The 22,681-nt window shown below is 36.3% G+C and overlaps 2 protein-coding genes across 5 annotated transcripts; one reads left to right on the top strand and one right to left on the bottom strand.

Moving 5' to 3' along the window:
- The first annotated feature begins 593 nt into the window (after positions 1–593).
- LOC135071291 (serine/threonine-protein kinase greatwall) lies at positions 594–7,446 on the top strand. 4 transcript variants are annotated; one of them, XM_063965091.1, is made up of 13 exons: positions 594–820; positions 951–1,190; positions 3,184–3,432; positions 3,853–4,081; positions 4,219–4,362; positions 4,635–4,759; positions 5,026–5,231; positions 5,304–5,513; positions 5,600–5,822; positions 5,907–6,058; positions 6,158–6,282; positions 6,596–6,808; positions 7,155–7,446. In XM_063965091.1, the coding sequence occupies exons 1-13, from the start codon at positions 692–694 to the stop codon at positions 7,199–7,201; spliced, it is 2,292 nt and encodes a 763-aa protein (XP_063821161.1). In that variant the 5' UTR covers positions 594–691; the 3' UTR covers positions 7,202–7,446. The 4 variants fall into 4 exon arrangements, with proteins under 4 accessions (XP_063821161.1, XP_063821154.1, XP_063821167.1 ...); XM_063965084.1 differs by having other exon boundaries at positions 4,219–4,395; XM_063965097.1 differs by lacking the exon at positions 951–1,190 and having other exon boundaries at positions 4,219–4,395.
- Positions 7,440–21,348, bottom strand: LOC135071318 (transmembrane protease serine 9-like). The gene is made up of 12 exons (XM_063965113.1): positions 21,118–21,348; positions 15,077–15,156; positions 14,598–14,771; positions 14,162–14,283; positions 13,408–13,562; positions 13,020–13,117; positions 12,218–12,307; positions 11,519–11,670; positions 10,988–11,123; positions 8,827–8,965; positions 8,397–8,542; positions 7,440–7,990 (listed from the first exon to the last, which is right to left on the bottom strand). The coding sequence occupies exons 1-12, from the start codon at positions 21,260–21,262 to the stop codon at positions 7,835–7,837; spliced, it is 1,593 nt and encodes a 530-aa protein (XP_063821183.1). The 5' UTR covers positions 21,263–21,348; the 3' UTR covers positions 7,440–7,834.
- Positions 21,349–22,681: the final 1,333 nt, after the last annotated feature.

The raw sequence follows: 22,681 nt of genomic DNA, 5'->3' as shown, positions 1-22,681 counted from the left end.
GGGGGGGGGGGGGTGTGAGCGATTGTTTAAGGTTGTTCATGGATGGAAAATGAATACAATTGATCATCAATCATTTACCTAAATTCGAAATTTTGACCATTCAATGAAGACCGAAAAGTGACCGGTCGTATAAACTTAACTTGTCACTATTAATATTTTTTACTGAATAACCTGTAAAAGTTAATTCTACAATTTCTGAAAAATCACCTAAAAGTAACCTTTTCATTAGTGTAACCTAAAAGTAACCAATGCAGTTCAAAAGTAACCTTCTGGCAACACTGACTGTCAGATTGACAACACCTGTCATCATGACAGAACTAATAGACTACAGAGAAAAGTTATTAGACTACCATAGACTTCGGTCCGAATTTACACTAAATCAATTTTAGAGAAAAAAAGCTCAAAATTCTGTATGCACTTGCACAATATTTTTAGAGCATTACTTACGATGTAATTTCCATAATTTAAAATGGTGACGCATCATTAGCAACATTAAATACAAAAGTTCAGCAAAGTAGGAGAACTAGACGGCAGAAGTTAAAATTATAAAATCCTCTTTAGAAGATTCTTATGTCATTCGTACATCACTTGTCTACCCATCCGCTGTCTAATGTCTGCCATTTACTTTAAAATTTATTAATGTTGTAAATTATTTGTTTTTCTATTCTTTGACTCAAATAATACTTTCAAGATGGGAATAATATCAAGTAAAGATACGCGTCGAGTTAGTTTTGATAATACATTTGCTTTAGCTCCTGCATTGAATATACAAAATTCTATCCAAGATGAAAACGTAGTTGCATTGGATGACCTAGCAGCAGTAAGCAATTATTTACTTAAAGGTTTACTAACTTAAATGTTTTTTAGTAAAATAGATAAGGTAGTTCTTACAAGTTTATATTAAAAATCCTTCAAATTGTTCTGTGTGTAAATTCTTAAAACTCCAACAGGATCCTGATGATGGCCTAATTTTTAAAGACATTAAGTCAATAGAACCAACGGAAGAGGGCGATGGCGACTATTGGGCTCATAGAATAGAATTTCTTAAAAAGGAGCATCAATCTATAAACAAAATTATAGAAGCCGAGTATGAAAAAACTGTAGAAAATACTAATAAAACATTTGAACCTCCTAAAGTAACAAACGATAAGCTACAAAAAATTAAACCTTGTTTGGACTGGCGTGCTAAGGTAAAGACATATGGGAAGCGTAGTTATGAGGCAAGTAGTTATGCCTAATAAGCTGGATCTCCAGCGCGGGCAAAAGCCTTACATAATCAACAAAAACATCTCAACATTCAATGAAATTGCTTACAAAAAATGTTGAATGTTGTAGGACAAAACACGCGCTGAAGACCCGAACCTCTAGCATGAACGACTTTCATCTTCGAATCGTTTGCGTATTCGACAAATTTCGATACTCAACCTTCGAATTAAACGATAACATGACAATTTTGATTCTCAAAATAAGTTTCGTGCAACCATTTCTCATACGAAGTTCATTTTACGACACGTTTAAAAGGGCGCTGTTGTAGTTCTCGTATAAATATTTTAAATGCGATTCGAATACGCAAACGATTCGAACTCGAAAGTTTTTCGTGCTAGCCGTACCGGCTTTAATCGTGTGTGCCCAGAGCCCCGATTACGGTAACTTTTAACGTCAACAATCCAGACACGCTTCTCGATTCTGCGATACGATTGGTCAAAACAGCTGACGTACGCTGTTGAACGACCAATCGTATCGCAGAATCGAGAAGCGTGTCTGGATTGTTGACGTTAAAAGTTACCGTAATCGGGGCTCTGTCCTGTGGTACAAAACGACCTACTTTACAGATTTTACAATGTTATGAAGAAAATCCACATCAGCCTTTGATGTGCTCATCTCTAGTGCAAGCTTTCAGCCAATGCGTTTCGACCTGCAGAATCGAGAAGTGACTATTTTGCAATGAGTGAAATTTTAAGTGGAGATAAACGTTTTTAATATGGTCTTGTTGGTTAACTTTTTCTTTACCATAGAACATGTCACACAGTTGAAAAAAGTAGGTCCTATGACAAACTATAGAAGCGTTTTCTACATTTAATTTGACAAGTTTTCGATGGCGCGCCGGCAGATTTCTCAAGCCGAGAATCACACCAATGCGTGCAGCCCCCCTAGACAAAATGTACCTACTTTTTGATCGAATCGAATCTGTCAAAACTCCATACTTACAAAAAAGGCTTTTCGACAACTTTTCGACTCGTTTGCGATTTTAATGTGCACTTTCTCTAGACCCACAGATCGGCACCATCGCAGGCAATGATAGCCGGCGCGATCAAAGGCTAATGACAGGTCGCGCGACCCATTATAGTTTACGATTGCGATCTTGTCCCCGATTGCGCTAAATATTTTCAACTAAAACGCGACTAAAGACGACGAACGAAAATCACAAATTCGTATCGCGGTGTCGAAAAACAAACGCTTCTTTGTGTAAAAGCTAAAAGAAAGCTACTTTTTCTCAAACGCCTTCACGAACATTTTTGTTGTGTGTTAGTGAAAAAATAAGGTTTCCGGACTTGTAATGGAGTGTTTTGTTTTTGTTTGCGGTTTGCGCATGAAGTTTACCGCGGTACCGAATTTGCACCTCAGATGGAATGAAAAACGGAGCGCAACTGGTGAAGAAGCGCCAATGAATTTGGAGACGTTAAAAATTAGCGCAATCGGGGCACTGCATGCGTTGTTGGTGTGGTTCTTACCAACAACGCGTGCAGTGCAACATTTACATTCAAAATGGAATTTTGAATGTTATTTGTAGGTTGTGTTAATTATTTTTAACTTTTTTTTTTAATTTTAATTTATTCCGGTATGACATGATTTCGGACTACTAAATATTAGAATGATAGTGACAGATTTGACAAAAATGACAGTGACAGGACTGACAGGCGTGACAGGATCATCATACAACGGCAACAGCTCAAAGGTTATTTTACGTTGGTTTGAATTTAATTTTATCAGAAGAAGAAAGATAGCATTGTACAAAAATGACCTCAAATGATTCAAAATTATCAGACACCACAGAATGTCACACAATTTTGGAAAAAATAAATGCTATCAATGAAACCGTGATAACCAAGGTAGGTATTTTTTTGTAACATTGGGTAGAAGTCCTTTATTTATTGTGCTTACTTATATTTCCTTTATTTTTAGGCTCCAGATATTAATGATTTTACTATAGTCAAGCCCATCAGTCGTGGTGCATTTGGAAAAGTATTTCTAGCGCACAAAAAGAATAACAAAGAACTGATGTATGCCATAAAAGTTATGAAAAAATCTGATATGATAAACAAAAACATGGTTGCACAAGTTGTAACTGAGAGGAATGCACTGGCATTATCAAGGAGTCCGTTTTGCGTGCATTTGTTCTATTCATTGCAGTCCTTATCTTCAGTTTATCTGGTAAGTCTGTAAGAATATTAGCTTATGTTTCACAGCAGTATTTGAGGCCTACCTCAGCACTACCTATAGTGTTGCATCGATTTACAACAATATGTGTAATGTGCCCATTGACCACCAGGTGGACCTCCTCAAAGTTTCTTCTACCTAATGTTTAAAGTACAGAAGATGTACACGTTGGCATATCTAGGGTTATTTTTCAGGAGGGGACTGGCCCCTAATATGCCATGCCACATCAGTATCATAAGTTGGTACAGTTTTGTAGCCATATTCTAGGCAGTGAACAGAAAAGTTTGTTTTTGGAAATTTTCAAAGGGCCTAATTAATTTTTTATAGTCAATTGTTTAATTTTATGTCTTCATTACCATAGTGCAAACACTTTTTAGTAAAATAATTTTTATTTTTTATTTTACTAATTTTCAGGTAATGGAATACATGGTTGGTGGAGATTTAAAGTCTCTTCTAAATGTTTATGGGTTTCTGGAAGAGTCAATGGCGGTGTTCTATGTAGCAGAAGTAACTCTAGCATTGGATTATTTGCACAAACATAATATAGTGCACAGAGATTTGAAACCAGACAATATGTTGATTGCTAAAAGTGGTCATGTAAAACTCACAGACTTTGGTTTGTCTAGAATTGAAATACATAGAGGTAAAGATATTGTTAAGTTGCTACATGATGTTTAGAGCTCTATATTTAGAGATCTAAGAATGTATCAAAATACCTCACTGTTTATAGAATGCAAAAACACACTGAAAAATGTAATTGCAATAAATTGTTTTTTACAGATTTGGAAATATCAGATTTTGTTAATCGAACACCAAGTTTGAACATGAGAACACCCGGCCAGCTGTTGTCCTTAACATCACACCTGTCCTTTGGTTCTGGCGGTGGAGACTCCACCCACACCTCTGTCATGTCTGCTGATGCTTGTGAGAACCTCATTGATGAACTTAAGGAGACTAGTATGAAAATCAATGCTTTAATAACTTAATGTATTTAAACTAACCAAGTACTGCATTGCTTGCCTTTGTATTAATCCTATATTGATGACTAATTTTAAAGTCAGTAGTACAAAACAAAATTATACCTGTGCTAATTGAAATGGTTAGATAGTTGCACTAGTTACAAGTTTTGTTAACATACTCTTACCTCTGCAAGGTGCAATATTTTTAAAATTGTAAGTGCTATGTATTGTTCACAGGTAAACTGCAGGGTATGTTTGATGGTGTTAGTGGATTAGAAAATTCTCAGCTGATGGAGCATTCTCAACTTTCTGGGATCCATCCCTTCATGAGCGCAGAAAGCATCAACCTGGATGATGTAGTTGTATGTATAAAAAATATTATGTATCTAGTATATTCCCCCGAGCATTAGGCGGCTATGTCGCTGCGGTCAACGAAATATTATAGATCGACCAGGCCGCGTTGCGCGCGCGTATACTACCGCTAGTTGACCGCCGCGATCTGACCGCGCGGCTTGGCCGCCTAATGCGCGGGGGCTCTATGACCTATGCATAGTAATTTCAAGATTTTGTTCTTCCATTGCTATTTATGGTGGTCACATAAAAAGACTGCATAAAAACTTCTTTTCAGTCTCAAGATTCTGGATCTGAATCTCTCAGCTCCTACCACACTTGCGAAAGTTCTAAAAACAGTAGCAACTCGAAGAGCAACAAGTCTACTGACATAAGCAGCAACAATGGGTCATCCTTAGGAGAGTCTGCTGTACTCACTGACTCCCAACATGACCAGTCAACCTCTCCTGTGTGCCGCGGGAATTCCTTGAAGAGAATACCTAGGTATGATCTAATATCATTTAACCTATCAACTAAGATATCTTGAGCCCAAAATTAAACCATTTTTGTCAATAGTTTCAGAGCGAAAAAGAGGAAAAGAATATTAGACGGGGATGGAGATACGCCTACAGGTGTGACAAGCCTTGCTGAGTCCAAAGAGAATCACAGTGGGCTTACTCAAGAGATAATGGCGTTGGAGCTAAGTCAGAACACACCAAAACGCATGGCTATTCATCCTACCCCAGATAGGCGGAAGAATCCAATAAAGGGTGTCCTTAAAAAAAGGTAACTAAAAATGTAAAAAAAAAATGTGTCTATCAGCTGCAGCAGTGATATTTAGATAAGTAAAATAATGGTACTATTTTTTGTAGATGGGCATCTCAAGATGATAGTCACCATTTTAATGTAGGCGTGATATTCTCAACTCCAGTGTCCAATGACAAGTCACCGAGCGCCAAGAAAATGCACAAGGCAACGCGATTTAACTTGCCCAAGGATGATCAACCGGCATCTGGAGCTAAAGATAAAAATATCGTGTTCAGTAAACATATTTCTACTAGTTTGGAGATATTCCCGTCACGGCGTATGAGCAGAGTAAGTACAGGATTTATTATGTTTATATGTCTGTAAAAATTTAAATGGCATTGGTAAGACAATTAAAGCTGTTGTATATTCTAGGATGACAGATCACCAACGGACCTTTGTAAAACACCAGTAGCGACCGCCCACACTCCATACAGAACGCCTAAAAGCGTGCGGCGTGGAAATCAAGTCTCTGATCAAAGAATTTTGGGAACACCCGACTATTTAGCGCCTGAGTTGTTGCTGAGGTAAGCTCAAAACTATCTGAATCTTTTCTTATAGTTTTATTGGCAAGGGTTTACCATACGTAGGTATATTTTTAAATCGATCGTTTTTGTATTTGCCAGGCAAGGGCATGGCCCTTCAGTGGATTGGTGGGCGCTGGGCGTGTGTCTTTATGAATTTATGACTGGCGTCCCTCCTTTTAACGATGAAACTCCACAAGCTGTCTTCACCAATATACTGTCTAGAAGTAAGTAAATAATGACCCAACTTTTAATTGGATTATGCAACAAATTATGTGAAAGTTGAAACTGCATGTACATTGTACGTATACGCAACGGTGCTTAGACGTCTGCAGGACCTATGCGAGACAGTCTGAACTTAGCAAGAAAGATTCAGCGGGGCGGCCCTATTAACGCACGTTACAGACTCAGATTGAGATTAATTCGTTAACTGTCTTTAAATCGTAACTGTTGAAACTGTCATGCTGTCATCATGCTCCTTAATCTTTACACGAATAATAAATCAGATTGAGTTAAAATTGACACATGGTGGCCTTACAGACATTGAATGGCCAGAAGGCGACGAAGCGCTATCAGCCGAGGCGGTCGGTGCGATCGAGGGTCTTCTCACCATGGATCCCAAGGAGCGGCCTGCGGCTACCGCAGTCAAGAAGATGTCTCTCTTCAGGAACGTCGACTGGGAGAACCAGCTCAGCGCGGAGCCGCCTTTCGTGCCGACGCCAGACGATTTGCACGACACTGGATATTTTCAAGGTAATAATATAAAGAGTTAGGATGGCATGGAAATACCCATGTTTGACTTCTAAGTTTGCTTTTCAAAATTTGACTGGACTGAATGATTTTATTGATTTGAGTCGAATTTTAGGAATTGAGTTATAGCTAATAAATGAAAATGAGCCAGTTTTCAGCAGTTAGTTTAACTATTTGTAGCCCGGTATAAGTATGTACGTCAGCATCAAATAGATCGTGACACCCAAAGTCGCCAAAAAGTTCGCAACAAGTCTGTGTAACAATTGGAATATGGTTGTTATCAAGTTTTTGGTACCTATTTCTTTCACAATTAAGCCTAATTTAATTTCGATGTTTTCTTTTGTTACAGCAAGAAATATACTGCAGCAACTGCATGTTTCCAACTTTGACATGTAGAAAAAGAGGTATGTTATGTATTAATTTGTATTTTACTCAACCATATAGTGTGTGATATTTTACTGTAAGGAAATTATGTGATACTGATGTTTAATATACAATCATGTACTAGCTTTATTATTGTAATGTTATTAAGACTGAATTAGGAATCTTTAATAATATGAACTAGTGTAATTTTCTCTAAAAGTAACAACAAAGCTAGAATGTATATAGAAAAATTAAAAATAAATAATGCCCATTTTAAATCGAATATTTTTATTTATAATCTTAAACTAATTGGCACGATTTTCACAAACTAAGTACAATTCAGTCCCCATACCGTTTCCGCAAATACTGTTCATTACAATCACCAATTTATTAAGAAAGGAAAGTTCTCAAGGTTGTCTTTCTCAAGATAATTGATGAATCATCGTGTTCAATTTTGAATGATTTTAGGAATATTAAAAAAGTTCCCGCACAAAATATTTATATGGAATAAGCAGTTAGATCAATTTGGATTTTTTTAAACAGTTTACCATGCTAGATTCGAAATGTGTATTTCTCGGCATATTAGAGATCTACTCTTTCAACCAAATCGATTGTAAGACTTTTCTCAAACATCTCATGCGGGTTCTTTCAGGCTTATAAGGTAGTTTATTTCGAGTTCTTTTGAATCCAAGGCAGGAAAGCAGTGACGCGCGTGTACACCCCTGGGTATTGCCCTTTGCCGCAGCCAATGCCCCAAGACACAACGCCCACTTGCGTCCATCGGCCTCCTTCGTTCACCATCAAGGGACCACCGCTGTCACCCTGTTATAAACAAACAGAACATAAATACATTACATTACGACCAAAAAAATAAAAAATAACAAATTAAAGGATAAGGACCATTTTTCACGATAAAGTCCGCATAGTGAAATGAAACTCAAACTAAAAACTAGATTGAAAGATAAAAAAAAGTTTCTAGCCTGTGATTGGCTGAATTTCAGTTACAATCAGTGGGAATCGAGTTTTAAGTTTTTTTTTTAATAATAGGCCTCAAAACAAAAAAAAAATATACAATATTGCAAAACTAAATGTGATCTTTCCAAAATTGTAATTTCAACTTTGATTTTCCAGTAAAAAGTTGTGACAAAAAGTTATATCGGAGAAAAAAAGGTATGTTACTTATTTTCTTTTCTTATTGGAAGCTTATTTTCATTTTATTGACACTTACGCTGCAAGAGTCCATGTTAGCTTTTCCAGCGCACAGCATGTGTTCAACAATGCCGCCGGGAGCAGCCGCGCCATACTTGAGCCGGCACTCTGCGTTCGACCAGATCGGAATCGTCACCTCTTGCAGAGTCGCTGGTTGAGGACCACCTAGGAAGATAAAGGCAAGTTTACATTATATTCATTATAGCTTCTATTTAGTTAATGTGACTTGGGTCCAGATAGAGTGTCTGCGGTAAATGATATAGTGCATCGTACATCAATGTCGCATTTTCATATTAATTTTACCATTTTTACCCATGGTCTTGTAGCCTTTTCGCTGTGTTAGATCCATCACAAAAATAGACTCGTATTATTTTCATCAAAGATCATTGTCTTGGCATTTTAACTCTTGGAGATTTAAGTAAAAAAATATGTTTTTTATGATCACTTACTCTCTCGCAAGCTGCCCCAGCCGATTACAGTGGCCATTAGACCGGCGTAAGCTCTTCCTCCGCTGGGCAGACAAACAGGGCGCACAGCCTTTGTGAACTTTACTGGCTGATCCAAAGTCAGGATGGCGATGTCGTTATACTGAAAAAGTACAGTACATTTAGGCCCGATTCGACCAAACTTTTATCCGAGAATAACTCCTGAACTTAAGATTTATTTTGAGATTAATATTTACTCTTGTTTGGTCGAATCCACCCTTAAACGCTTAGTCTGGCCATAAAACGGTTAACCCATATCTTCCTAGTGATCGATTAGTTGATCGGTTCACTTTTTATTTTTTTCTGAGTAAAACGGAACGCATTGATTTTTATTTTTTATATGTTGGTAAACTTGATGCCAATAGCTGTCAAAATATATTTTTGACGTTTAACAATTGGCGCCAATTTCAGTGTAGTTCGAGTGTAATTGCGGCAATTTTTAACCAAAAAAATGTCTCGTCGTAAAATGTAAGTATTTTTATCACATTATTTTATTATTCATGTATTGTTATTATTTCATACTTATTATAGTGTGTGTATCAATGTTGTAATATGTCACAATGAATGTAAATTGAATATGGGTAGATATGCGGATGTTTCATGAAGTGATCGAGTTTTCGATCAGTAGGATAATATGCCCGTGTACGGTTATGCATTACGATTTTGCTTTTATTTAGATATTTTTATTTATTTTGTTACAGTTTGTCTGCAAATGAAATTATTTCGCACCTGGAGGATGAAACGGACGTTTTAGCGGCAGATATTTTTATCACCCCACCAGAAAATTATGATAAAAGTGACGAAGACAGTGGTGATGAGGAGTCGGCCCACATAAATAATTTGTCAAGGCACCAACTGTTGGCAGAATCTGAAATTCGGGCTACCGTTGCTTCAAATACCGGTATTTATATTGAAGACAGTTTATTTGACCATCAACCTCTCGAACCCGTACCCAGTACCTCGTCAGCAAACCCACCGCCGACGAAAAAAAGGCGCGCTCCTGCATCTAGACGTTGGAGGGCTATTGATATTTCAGAAAAACAGGAAAAAGATACTAATTTACCTAGTTTTTAGAAGATTTTGAAACGCCAATACAGTTCTTCGAATTGTTTTTTGACGAGGTGTTTGAGTTATTGCGTTCAGAAACAGAAAAAAACGCAATTCAGAAAGGAAAGCATGGTTTTAGGGTGTCGCTGACCGAAATGAAACATTTTATCGGAATACTGTTATTGTCAGGGTATAACAGCGTGCCAAGGTACCGTATGTATTGGGAACAGCAAGTTGATTGAAGCTTTCAAGCCGTGGCATCGCTCATGTCAAGAAACAGATTTGAAGACTTACTTCGTTACTTTCATGTCGCTGATAATAATAATTTACCACCAAACGATAAGTTCGGTAAAGTTCGTCCACTTTGGAACCTTCTCAATGAGGGCTATCGTTTTTATACTTAACAGTTGGCACCCCTGGCGATTGACAGGACCTTACTCTACAGTGGCGCCATCTTGATGAGTGCAAATGCGATAGTCCTCCTACCACTTTAGCGCTCACCAGTTGGTGCCACTGTCTTCGCTACTACCAAGTGACAGGACCTTACTCTACAGTGGCGCTAACTGGTGAGCGCTAAAACGATAGCCCTCATTACAGATGGCTGAAATATTATCCTGGCGAAAAAAACTTGAGCATCGATGAATCGATGATTCCTTATTACGGCAAACATGGAGCGAAGCAGCACATACGTGGCAAACCCATTAGGTTTGGGTACAAAAATTGGTCAATATGGTAAAAGTACTAAATATTTTCTTGTTACTAATAATTCTAAATGTTTAAAAGTATATATTTTGTTTTAAAATTAATAAAAATATAAATAAAAACCGCTTCTAATTTCTCAATCACCCAACCTACACAATAGAACATTACATGCATATATATTCCTACTGATCGATTAGTCGATCGGTTTCAAAACTTCAAAAGTAATTAAAAAAAAAAAATTTTTAGCATTGATTTATGTTCACATACATAATAAGGTGCTATGATAAAATTTTCGTTAAAATCGATAAAGTCTATGTATGCTTGGGATGATATGGGTTAAAGGTACAAATAGGTACAAAATTATTTGTGTATTTACCAGGGTCCGCATGTCAAAACCTCGGTGTCGTACGACGCGTTTGATTTTCCTTTCGATGTGCTGAGTCTCAGCGTTCGAATGAATATTGTGGTCTCCAAGTCTCGCAGTCAGACGAGCTACATCCCAAGATGTCATACTAAAAAAAAGAAAAAAAATATATTTCGAAATTTTTTATTGTTTTTTTTTTTAAGTTTGCGTTGATGTCTTTTGTACAAGACTATCGATTAATAAATTATTTATTATTGATAGCTCTGAATTATTCAATTATAATATCTAAGTGTTATTGCATTGGTGTAGAACAGAACTTTAAGCTCAATCTTAATAATAATTCTGTTCTGCAAAAAACTAAAAAAGTTTTAAGTATGTTGCACTATTTTCAGATTAAGATCATAATTCCATACTATTTTTTTCTCATTAAGTCTCACCCGCAAAGGTGTAAATGTGTCCTATAATGTAGAGAGCTTTCTCAAAAGATTTTTGAAAGGACTTTCGAAGGAATTGGCAAATAAAATAATTTTCAACAACACTTACTGCGCCACGCAGTGAGCAGCCGATAGGACATGTCTGTCGTCCATGAGAGAACCCCCACAGAACTGGCGACCGCCGTTGAACAGAGCCACTATCCACGGCCACTCGTTCAGCTCGGCATTATGGCCACCAACGATACGCTCGTCTTCTTTGATCTATAAACCGTAAACCAAAAATTTCATTTAAGCCATCTACACTGGTCATCACAAAAATCGACTCTCCCGCGACAAGCACTTTCAAACGTATCCATTCCCACTTCCCACCAATATTGGCACCAGTTAAAACCCCAAAAATGTGTCTGTAGAAGAATCCAGAGTCACTTCTTCAAAAAATAGGTAGTTACGCTTGAGCCAACTTTTATGGCTATAAAACTGTTAAGTTGGGATTAATCGCTATCCATCTGTTAAAGAGGACACGTGAGATCATTATTTGGTTTTATAACCATAAAAATTGGTCTAATTGATCCCAGAGGTGAGCCCAAAATGAGGTCTTTTTTCAAGTTTTTCTTTAAGGATATTTATTGGGCTTTCAAATAACACCAATATTGTTGGGGCACCATGATTGTGTCAGTAGAAACGAGTTTTCCTGTAAAACGTAGGTGGGCCGATTTTTGTGATGACCAGTGTATTTTATGACATTTTTGTTTTTATTTGCGCAGGGCTTGGATGAACAGTCATAAAGTTACTTGAAATATTAATTTACCTTGGCGTTTTTGTTTCCGCATGAAAAGTCAACAACTGGTTGGGGTTGTGTGGGCTTGCTTGGTTGTGTTGGGTACATAGGTGGCCAAGTCTGAAATAAAAGATTTTAAATACCAATTGAGATTCTTTAGTTTGACCACAGATAACATAGGTATAACCATTTAAATTGTTAGAACTATCAGTGGCGTGTCTACAGGGTGTCCCAGAATGGGTGAATCAAACTGCTAGGGGAGGTAGCTCTACTAATGTACTATCCCTAAAAAATATGAAAAAAATAAAGAGCTTAAGGAAACAAAAAAAAATTTTTTTTGAAAAAGTGAAAATAAATCAGCTTTGCCTTAGTATCTGGCTATAATTGCTGCGTTTGGAGTTTATTTGTACTTTTTTCTTACTAATATTAATAATTGTACATGATATCTTCGTTTATCTGTAAACAAACTTTTGAAAATAATGACTAGATTTCGAGTTTAGAGCACTTTATTTAAAAAAAAATCTGAACTCAAAAATTTTTTTTTTCATATTTTTTAGGGATAGTACATTAGTAGAGCTACCTCCCCTAGCAGTTTGATTCACCCATTCTGGGACACCCTGTATATCCGAGGCCCGTGACAAATTCTGTGCATGGGGGCCCTTGACGTAAGTAGGGTTATTTTTCAGGGGGGACCCTGGACCATCGTCGTGATGCGACCATCCCGAGGGGTGGGGGGCCGATGGTGCGATTAAGGCCTTGGGCCGGGGCCCCCTCGGGCATTTTGTCAGCCCTGCCATCATATAGTTACGCCACTGAGAATTATTTATGTTACCTGTTTAGTGGTGGGCTTGGTGGTCATCTGAGGCCTTGTTGCCCATGTTGTCTGTGAAGTGGTAGCACTAGGTGGTCGAGTGGTAACAACACCTGCAACTGAAATAAAAAGTTTTTTTTATAAAGTTTAATTGGTCAGAAGATATTTTAAATGATAAGGTCGTTGTTTGTTTCTTGAAGTACAGAACTTCTCTCTGTCTGTTTTTGTTTCATGAGATGATTCAGGGTTTGCTAACCCTATTTTAATTAACGCGAAGCTCAAGACCGATCGCGATGGAGGCCCCATCTAGGGGACATAGTGACATAAGATCTTAAGTCAAGTAACCCTATTTTTAGGCTTTGCTATCTATCTGTAGTACTTCTTGACTATCAATATCTGTAATAATTACCAAGAGAGGGTGGGTGTGTCGGGGCAGTGTGGTCAGGCGGATGGGTGGGCAGTGGCGGGATGGTTGGCGGCCAGTTGGCCGGGATCTGCCGGAAGTTGAAGTTTGTTCCAAACGGCCACTGCGCGGATAGAGCTGACAGAACGCCTCTCTGAAAACTGAATCAAATTTTTTTGAAAACAAATCAATTCCATTGCTTACGGATAGCAAAAAATATTTTTTTCAACTTTCTAAAAATACAGTACAATCACTTTCCAAAAATAGAACGCTTTGTATTATACACCAACATTTAATATTGTAAATTATTTCCGGGATTGCATGTAACAACACATGATGCAATATTTATGGAAAATTTTAAAGTTAAGTATGGGATCCTCAACAGAAAATCGACTTATCATCATTGCAGGCTGGAAAGTACAATGACCATGAATTCTATGATTTATATGCCTCATAATCATGACGTGACCTTTCGTTATGTGGGTGGCGCATAGCTACGCGGTGTGATTCAAAACACGAGGATTAGTTCATGAATTTGGGGCAAATATGCAACTACATACTTTGTATGCGGGTCACCTTAATAAAGATAAAAAATGGCAATAATTTTGTAAATCACATAACCCATTAAAATAGTCGGAATTACTGGCGTCGGAATTTATTGATATTACAGTTATTACAACCTCTGTTATGTAAAAATACAGCATTATTAGGTTATAAATCCAATAAAAATGACTATTTTGTCTGGTGATTTGTATCTTACCCAGCTAACTGCATTGGGGGTAGTTGCATAGGTGCGGCTGCGGGTAAGATTCCCAGTCGCTGAACGTCAGGCTCCTGTTGAGGTGGAGTTCCTACGGGCTCGGTACAGCATACGCCAAAGACCTAAAATACATACAAAATACTTTGAGCATAATAATATTACAATATATCTTGTTTAAGACTTTAATTACTGTTAAGTGAGATAAACCGTGAGTCCTTAAATCAGGAAATTTCAGTTTGCATAAACTTTTGACAAGCACAGCTTAGTCTAAGTGCAGCAGCCGCTAGAAAAATAATTTTATAACCTTTTGTTGGCAATAAATGACTTTATTATTTACTGTTACTTATCTGTACGAGTACAAGAAATGCTTTTAATGATACGAATGCTCGAAAAAATTAAATGAAAGATAAGTAATTATCATTTTATGTGCGCTAACCTCCATATTGTCGGCGCTAATATAGCTGCATGTGTCGTAATGTCCCATCACCCATCCGTCAACACCTGACACGTCTACCACCTTTATCAATGGGTAGCATTCTCGGAAACTCTTGCAGGTCCCCTTTTTACCCAGGGTTGTTTCACAGTCCATGCCAAAAGCTCCATCAGTTTGCTGAAAAAAAGGATAAGCGTTAAAAAATTGCTTTGCAAATTGCTTGATTGTTATTCTAAAACTAGCTTTCGACTGCGGCTTCGCTCGTGTGGATCTATGGATCCCCGATTCATCTCTTTAGGGTGAAATTTAGAAAATCCCTTTTTAGCCTATATTTTGTACCCTACGTCATAATAACTATCTGCATGCCTTTCAGCACAATTTGTTCAGTTTCAGTGGTTAAGCTATATGCTGATTGATTAGTCAGTAGTAGTTGCCTTTTGTGTACAGAAATAATTTATTTGAATTATTCTACAAAAACTTACCGATCTAGTCTGAAAATACAGAAGTTGTTTCCCATCTCTAGTGTTATTTGTTGTGTCCCTCCTCGCGCGACTCACGGCAGCTAAAAAACACAAAAAAATATAATTTCAAGTTGACAGACAGGATCCTTCTCCTTTTGATTCGAGATTTATAGCTTTAATAAACCTGTTCAGCCGTAGTTTTTAAAAATAGAGCAGACTTCGCTACAAGTTATTAGCTCCGTTAAATTTAAGACGGTCTCATTTCAATATTTTTTTTGTCTTCATTATCATTAAGCATCAAAATTATACAAGTAACAGTTCCTTGCGAGAAGCTTCATAGTTGTTTTTATGGAAGGCTATTTTATTTTATGTTGTATGGTATTATTGATTACGCCAACTCTACACTCGCCAATTACTTAATTTATAATCGACTAAGTAAGTACTAACGGTATCTTCATTTACGAGTACCGTAACATCAACAAAATATGTAGTATGTAAGATCCCAAAACCAGTCGCCACCCACGAAAGCTTGTTTGGACACCGTCAATATTTATTTTTATTAAGGTCGCTTTTTATGGTTTCAGAAATACGCGTACTACCATGAACTCGCTCTGGTTTTGCGGTTAGATAAGAAAGAATTCATCCGCAACTTTATTTTGTGCGTAAATTCGCAACTTAGGTGCCGGACTCAGGTATTTATGTATCAAGTTTTATGTATGATAGCCGATGTTATAGTCCGACCAGGAACATAAAAACCCTCGCTATGTTGCGGAAAACTAATGGTACTATAGGTGTACCAGAATCTCATGGCAAACAAAAATATTGGAAAAGTGTGTTTTTCATATGGCAATTGTCTATGGTTTAATTGTCACCTGTCAAAGAAAATTATGAAATCTGTCAGCCGCTGCAAAATTTTTGTAATCTCTTCTTGACTATTTGTTATTTTTCTGAAAAAGTCGAAAAAGTTCAAGCAACGCGTATTGTTTTCAATGTGAATTGTAAAATAAGGCATAATTCAAAGTCAATCTTTGATTCTAAAGCGCGTCGTCGAATTGACAGTAAGTTGGACTGAAATGTTTTGATACATTTAGTTTATTACCCAACTGCTTCAGAAGGAGGGTTGTGTTTTTTTATATTATTCTTACTTAATAGCTGCTTTATCGGGGTTTTCAGGTATATCTCACAAATTGGTGCAGATGTTATGACCATGTAAAGAAAATTGAAAAAAATTTCATCAAAGCAAGATTGAATAATGGAGAAGTTTCCATTTTTTTTCTTTTAAATAAACTTGAAATAAATATAAGTAAAACTTATAATAATTGTGAAATAATCATGAAAATAATAAATAAGTTACAGGGCCCTAAAGTTGCGCATAACTATTCACGCCTAATTTGTTATTACACAAATTACTAATACTCCCGTTAGCCCCTCGTACTAAGCTAAATATGCTTGTGTCACGAGTGAGCTCACCACAATAGTCGAGCGGCGGCGGGGACCGAACCCGCGTTCCCCGGATCACGAGTCGGCCAGTCCGACCCCTTCACCATTCGGCTATCGTGGCTTTCTATGGCTATGGTAATATAAATAATTTATTTCTCAGACATTTCTTGATCGATTTAAAAAAAAACTTCACCGTCTTTTTAGTTTTGGTATATGTATATTTTAATCCCATTCAGAGAAAATTAAATATAGTCTTTTTAACATCAGGAACTTCTCCATTGAAATGCTGGAAGAGCAATTTATTTACAGTACCTCTTTATCTTGATCATCTGTCTATTGAAGAACAAGAAATGCAAGTGGAGTTCTTAGAATCGTTTTCTAGTTCTGAATGAAGTGATAAGTTAAAAGTATGATGCATAATAAAATTAGTTACTTAAAGTAATATACGATTTATTTAATTTCCAAGACATTTTCCTATGTTAAAAACCTGATGTCTAACAACATTCTTCATACATATATCTACCTAAAATGTATATTCGTATAGGTCTACCAGAAACTCATGGCAAACAAAAATATTGGAAAAGTGTGTTTTTCATATGGCAATTGTCTATGGCTTTATTGTCACCTGTCAAAGAAAATTATGAAATCTGTCAGCCGCTGCAAAAATTTTGTAATCTCTTCTTGACTATTTGTTATTTTTGTGAAAAAGTCGAAAAAGCTCAAGCAATTCATATTGTTTTCAACGTGAATTGTAAAATAAGGCATAATTCAAAGTCAATCATTGATTTTAAAGCATGTCGTCGAGTTGACAGTAAGTTGAACTAAAATGTTTTGATACATTAGTTTATTACCCAACTGCGTCAGGAGGGTTATGTTTTTTATATTATTCTTACCTAATAGCTACTTTATCGGGGTTTTCAGGTGTACTCACAAATTGGTATAGAAGAATGGTCAAAATGTTTAAGACCATGTAAAGAAAATTGAAAAAGATTTCATCAAGCAAGATTGAATAATGGAAAAGTTTCCAATTTTTTCTTTTAAAATGTTTTTTTAAAATGCTGATTATCTTAATCATCTATTGAAGAACAAGAAATGCAAATGGAGTTCTTAGAATCGTTTTCTAGTTCTGAATGAAGTGATAAGTTATAAGTATGATGCATATTAAAATTAGTTACTTAAAGTAATATAACTACGATTTATTTATTTTTCAAGACATTTTCTTATGTTAAAAACCCGATGTATAACAACATTCTTCATACACATACCTACCTACCTAAAATGTATATTCGTACTTCATGTTCATTAATATTAAAGTCATAAAAGTAAAAAATTAAACAGTATCAAGATCGTTTATTCCAATTTCCCCAGTATTGCTCTCAACAAAGTTTATTTTCCCTATTTGCCATGAGATTCTGGTACACCTATAATTTCTTTTAATGGCAACAGTAACTGAAAACATTATTTCAAATGTGTGCAATTGATTTTTTTGAATTAAATTGCTAAAATCTTTTTACAGTCGTGAAAAAAAAGTGGTTCACAATGTGTTAAAGTATTTGTCGAAGAAAAATATGAAGGGTTCGGACAATATTTTCATTGAATAATGTTTCCGATAAAGGTTGTCAAATTGACTGACATGTTTATCGTATAGTACAGTCCACTATGAAAATTAGCTGTGGTTTGTTTCAACTACCTATTTTAAAGTTTTTTGTCAATTTGTAAGTGTTGAATTTTATGGAATTGGGAAAGAAGTACCGAGTTTGAAGCGTTCATGAGGAGACATCACAGTTGAATATTCAAGTTCTGAATTTGATTATTGATGAATAATAAAATAAATCCTAATAATTCGATTGATGGTTTCATTTAATTTATTTAAACCAGGTTATCTATATAATATTTTTTCGTTAAATTATGAAAATATCAAATTAGCCCGTAATCCTGAATCCTGATACATAAAGTTAGCCTATTAATTTAACACAGGTACGACTGTACTCAGTGTTGCACTATCAAATGCAATTGACGCGCCTCTATGCCAGTGTTTTTATGTTCCTGGTCAGGCTACAGTTGTGTAGTTTAAAAAAAAATAGTGGCCCAAAATCAAGGCAGTATATTTTCTCAATTTCAAAAATCATTTCCGAAAACGTTTTACCTAGTTTTTCCTGTCCTACTATTTCTTATGTAGGTAACTTTAGTTGGTACAGCTTATAACACGAGAAAAATATGTTTCTGTCTTCCGTTTCTATAATGGTGTAGTAAAGCACCGTTTTTTTCATTGCCACTTATGCAAACACGCATTGTTATTCCAAAAAGGATCAGCGAGAATTAGTCAGCTCAGTACAACGCGTGTGCCGTATGTAAACATGTATGTTATTTATTTCGTACCACTGCATACCGTTACCGTTATAATGTAACGACTTTATTGGATTCCAACGTCATTTAGGCATTGAGTGGACTGCGTTCAAAGAATGTGTAATGCCTTGGTTAGAACACATACCATTGAAATGTCTCATTTATCCAATAAGCCTCTGGTAAAAAGTTTAAGTTAAAGTTGGTATTTTATTTTGGGCTGATTTTCCAATCATCAGATAACTTTTAACTGAAGAATAAGTTGACACATTGACAGTTTCAGTATGGGAAATATGTCAAAATGACAAGTTTATTCTTCAGATAAAAGATATCTGACGATTGAAAAATCAGCCCTTAATAAAATAATTTTTACAGCTTTACCATATCTATGTAATGCAATAATTTATTAATAAATAAAAATGATAACTAAAGCCCCATAAAAAATACAAGCAAACCAGTGTTTATCATAATAAAAAGTAATGTTATGGGCCCGGCTTGTAAGATTATAGTAGTTTGTTCATATCAAGTTAGTATAGTGGAGGTTTTATTGCTTCTCTTTTTATCTGTCTCATCTTTGTATATTCTATAGTAGTAAATTTAACTGATTGGAGTCGTAAAGTTAGTTCTTGCCAATTTGCAGCTTGAACAGCCAACCTTGAAGCTGATGTTGAGGCTTCAGCCGTTACAATTTTACTTCTACACAATTTAAGATCCTCATTGCACAGTGATTAAGTCTTATTTCCTCTGGCGATATAATAATAATGTATGTCTTTTAAAGGTTCCTAGATCCAACATGTAAAATTGTATGCTGCTGCAATGTTAAGCTGAAGTAAACTTTATTACTGTGTAAAGGAGTGGTTTTTAATCTATAACAGTCGGTTTTGTCGTGTCTCGTCTGTTTCTTAAACAGCATCGCCTATATGGCATGCGAGTGGACCGATTATTGCACCTAGCAGCACCCATCCTTGAACTTGACGTCAGAATTCTCAGACTTATTGTTAACACTTTGCGTACATTCCGATAAACCCTTAAAATAGAAATCTACCCTCAGGTACATTTTATGTTCGAAAAAATTTGTGGTAGCAAATTATAGATTTTGACTTTCGACTTTTAACGACAGCAAACATGTTGGATCGGTTGTCTAAAAAATAAATTGTTCTCAGGATTCCGGGTTCAGCGATCCAATGTAGGAAAATGTCAGCAGCGTCACCCGTCCTCAATCTCCGGCGTTCAATCTAATTAATGTCCTCGAGCAAAAAAGCGCACTACTTAAGCGCTCGTCTAAGTGGCGCGGACAATGCTTTGATTGATGTGATCGGCTGCGGGGTGTGGGCGTTTGACAATTTGCATTGAATCGATCCCGTACCGATTTTTAGGGTCCCGTACTGAATAACAGATCCTATTGATGATTACTCACTCGTTATGAGGAAAATTTCAGAAACTAGGTTCATGGATAGATATTGATATTGTAAAAAGACGTAATTTAATGACCCAAAATGGGCCTATATTATTCTCAAATAGATACAGAAAAACTATCGCGAAATTATAAAGAATTCTATCCGAAATGCACTTGTTAATTGACCCTGTAGTACGGAACCTTTTACATGCGGGTATAATTCGCTCTTTAAAGATTTTTTTCAATAGTGTCCCACGTTTGTTTTGTATTCAAGATAATCGAACACGGGTTGTCGACCACCATTACACGATTTTGACGATTTAGACACATCAACATCACCAAAGCACATTATTTAAACTCTACATTACTGTCAGACAGACTGTCTTATAGATACCGTAATGGTATCAATTAATTTACATAGCAAAGTGCCAAATATCGATCGAGTAAAATTTATTTCCGATCGTTTTCGCCTGTGGCCGGACATCTCAGTTGCAAATAACTTTCTCTAGCCTCAAAACCTCATACTGACTGTGACGAGCATTGTTTTAGTGCCCACACCGTAAGAATAATAATGACTCGTTTTGCGAAAAATAAAGGAAAATTAGAACCTATTTTTCTATGACTTCTAGGAATTTTCTTCTCCGTGCAAGTATTCAAAGTCCCATTCATTCGCCTATAAGTCAGTCAATTATTTCAAAATATCGACATTGATCTTGAAACACTTTATCAGAAATTGAAGTTCAGTCAATTCACGAAAAAATGTATAAAGGCATTACACATTTTGAACATCACACGCATTCATAAGGCAAAATTTAAAAAAAAAATGCTACAAATACTCGTATTAGAAATAACAATTCGTCAGAAGAAAAACAAAACAACTCACCATTAATTATAACCGCATCGTCGGTGTAAAAGGCGCCATCTTTCGGTGAAAATCCATTACTGTTCTCAGAGTCACTGCCGCATGTCAAGGCCAAGAGCCCCATCCAGAGAATTAGCAGTTTAGTTCCCATTGCCATTTTATTCATTCACTAATACTACGAAGGATTAGCGGACGCGACGCGAGGATGTGCGGCCCGCAAGGAGTCGCTTCGCAAAATGCTTCGGGCTCCTCACCTCGCGGCTTTATAATATTTTTACTGACGCTCTACATTAGGTTAAAAAGATAACAGAGCTTTTTCTTCTTTTGTATGGCTCGACATTTCGATACAGACGAGCTTTATAAAATATGACAACCATTCGATTGAATGCATTCGCGAGGGTGTTTTCGATTGATGGTGTTTTCTTTTTTTAGAGTTCACACGGATCACAACAAAGAAATGATTCGGGGAGCGTTGACCTTTGCTGGAATCTCAGCTGGAATGGTAAGGAGCTCAATTTGATACCCACCCACTGTAATTTAAAGGTTCAGCGACAGGTAAGTTTTAAATAATTTTTGCCATGGGCGCCGCCAAGACGCCAGGCCCGTGAAATCGCGGCTTCCAATATTGGGGCGCTAATGTTCAGTTATCGTTCGTTAGAATGGTATTTTGTGCAGTACGAAGGTAGCGAAACAAATTAAACTTAATGTATTTTTGAAATTGTACGATTAATCCTTAAAGTTTAATATTATTTATTAAAATAAAAATCGTCGACCTTGCCTACTAACTAACTCGGTTTGAAAACGTGTGGTCGTCGCAGGGCTTTTTGCTGAAAGTATTTCAATTTGTAAAATGCTGACTTTATTGAATGAAATGATCAAATAATTTAATTATAATAGAATGAATTAACACGATTTTCGAATTTATTTTCGCGTTTCCGGTTTTCAGCCTGAAACTGCTGAACCAACATTGATGAGCTACTTCTGCGTATACCTACTCATGAAATGAAAATTTACAGGTAAGTATTTGTGAATCGTTCATTTTTAACTGGTGTGTTTAGGTACTTTCCTCTTTTTAAAAAGAAATAATCAACTCTATTTTTTACTGAAACGTTTTAGTCCAGTTTTCCTTAAGGAATACCTATGTCAGATTTGTTGGTGCTTTTAGTCAATCTTTGTCACGATGGAGATATGTTAACCACAAAAACAACTGAACCAGTGTCGATGACCTGCTCGAAATAAGTCTCATTAATATTTTTGACGAACGCTTTTAAGAGCAGGCCGCTCCACTTTATCTCAGATTAGTGCCTAACTAACTGTCTTAAGTATGCGCCATCAATTTCTCAAATAACAACGTTAATAACTTGCAAATGTTAATGTAATACACATTTAGTGCATGGAAATAAAGAGACCTATTTGTCTAGATCACTAATCATGATTGGAATGTAGATAAACGGAACAAGCAAAGCGATTAGATGCGATACTCAAAAGTTCAATCGTATACATCTGTGGATTACCGTTGAAATAACACCACTATTTAAAGTGAGAATAAAGGATGTAGGTACGCGCTAGAGAAACGCACATAATT

This window comes from Ostrinia nubilalis, chromosome 1 (assembly GCF_963855985.1).
Source record: "Ostrinia nubilalis chromosome 1, ilOstNubi1.1, whole genome shotgun sequence".
Taxonomy (NCBI): domain Eukaryota; kingdom Metazoa; phylum Arthropoda; class Insecta; order Lepidoptera; family Crambidae; genus Ostrinia; species Ostrinia nubilalis.
Note: the sequence above shows the minus strand (reverse complement) of the source record. Positions and strands in the feature narration are given on the sequence as shown.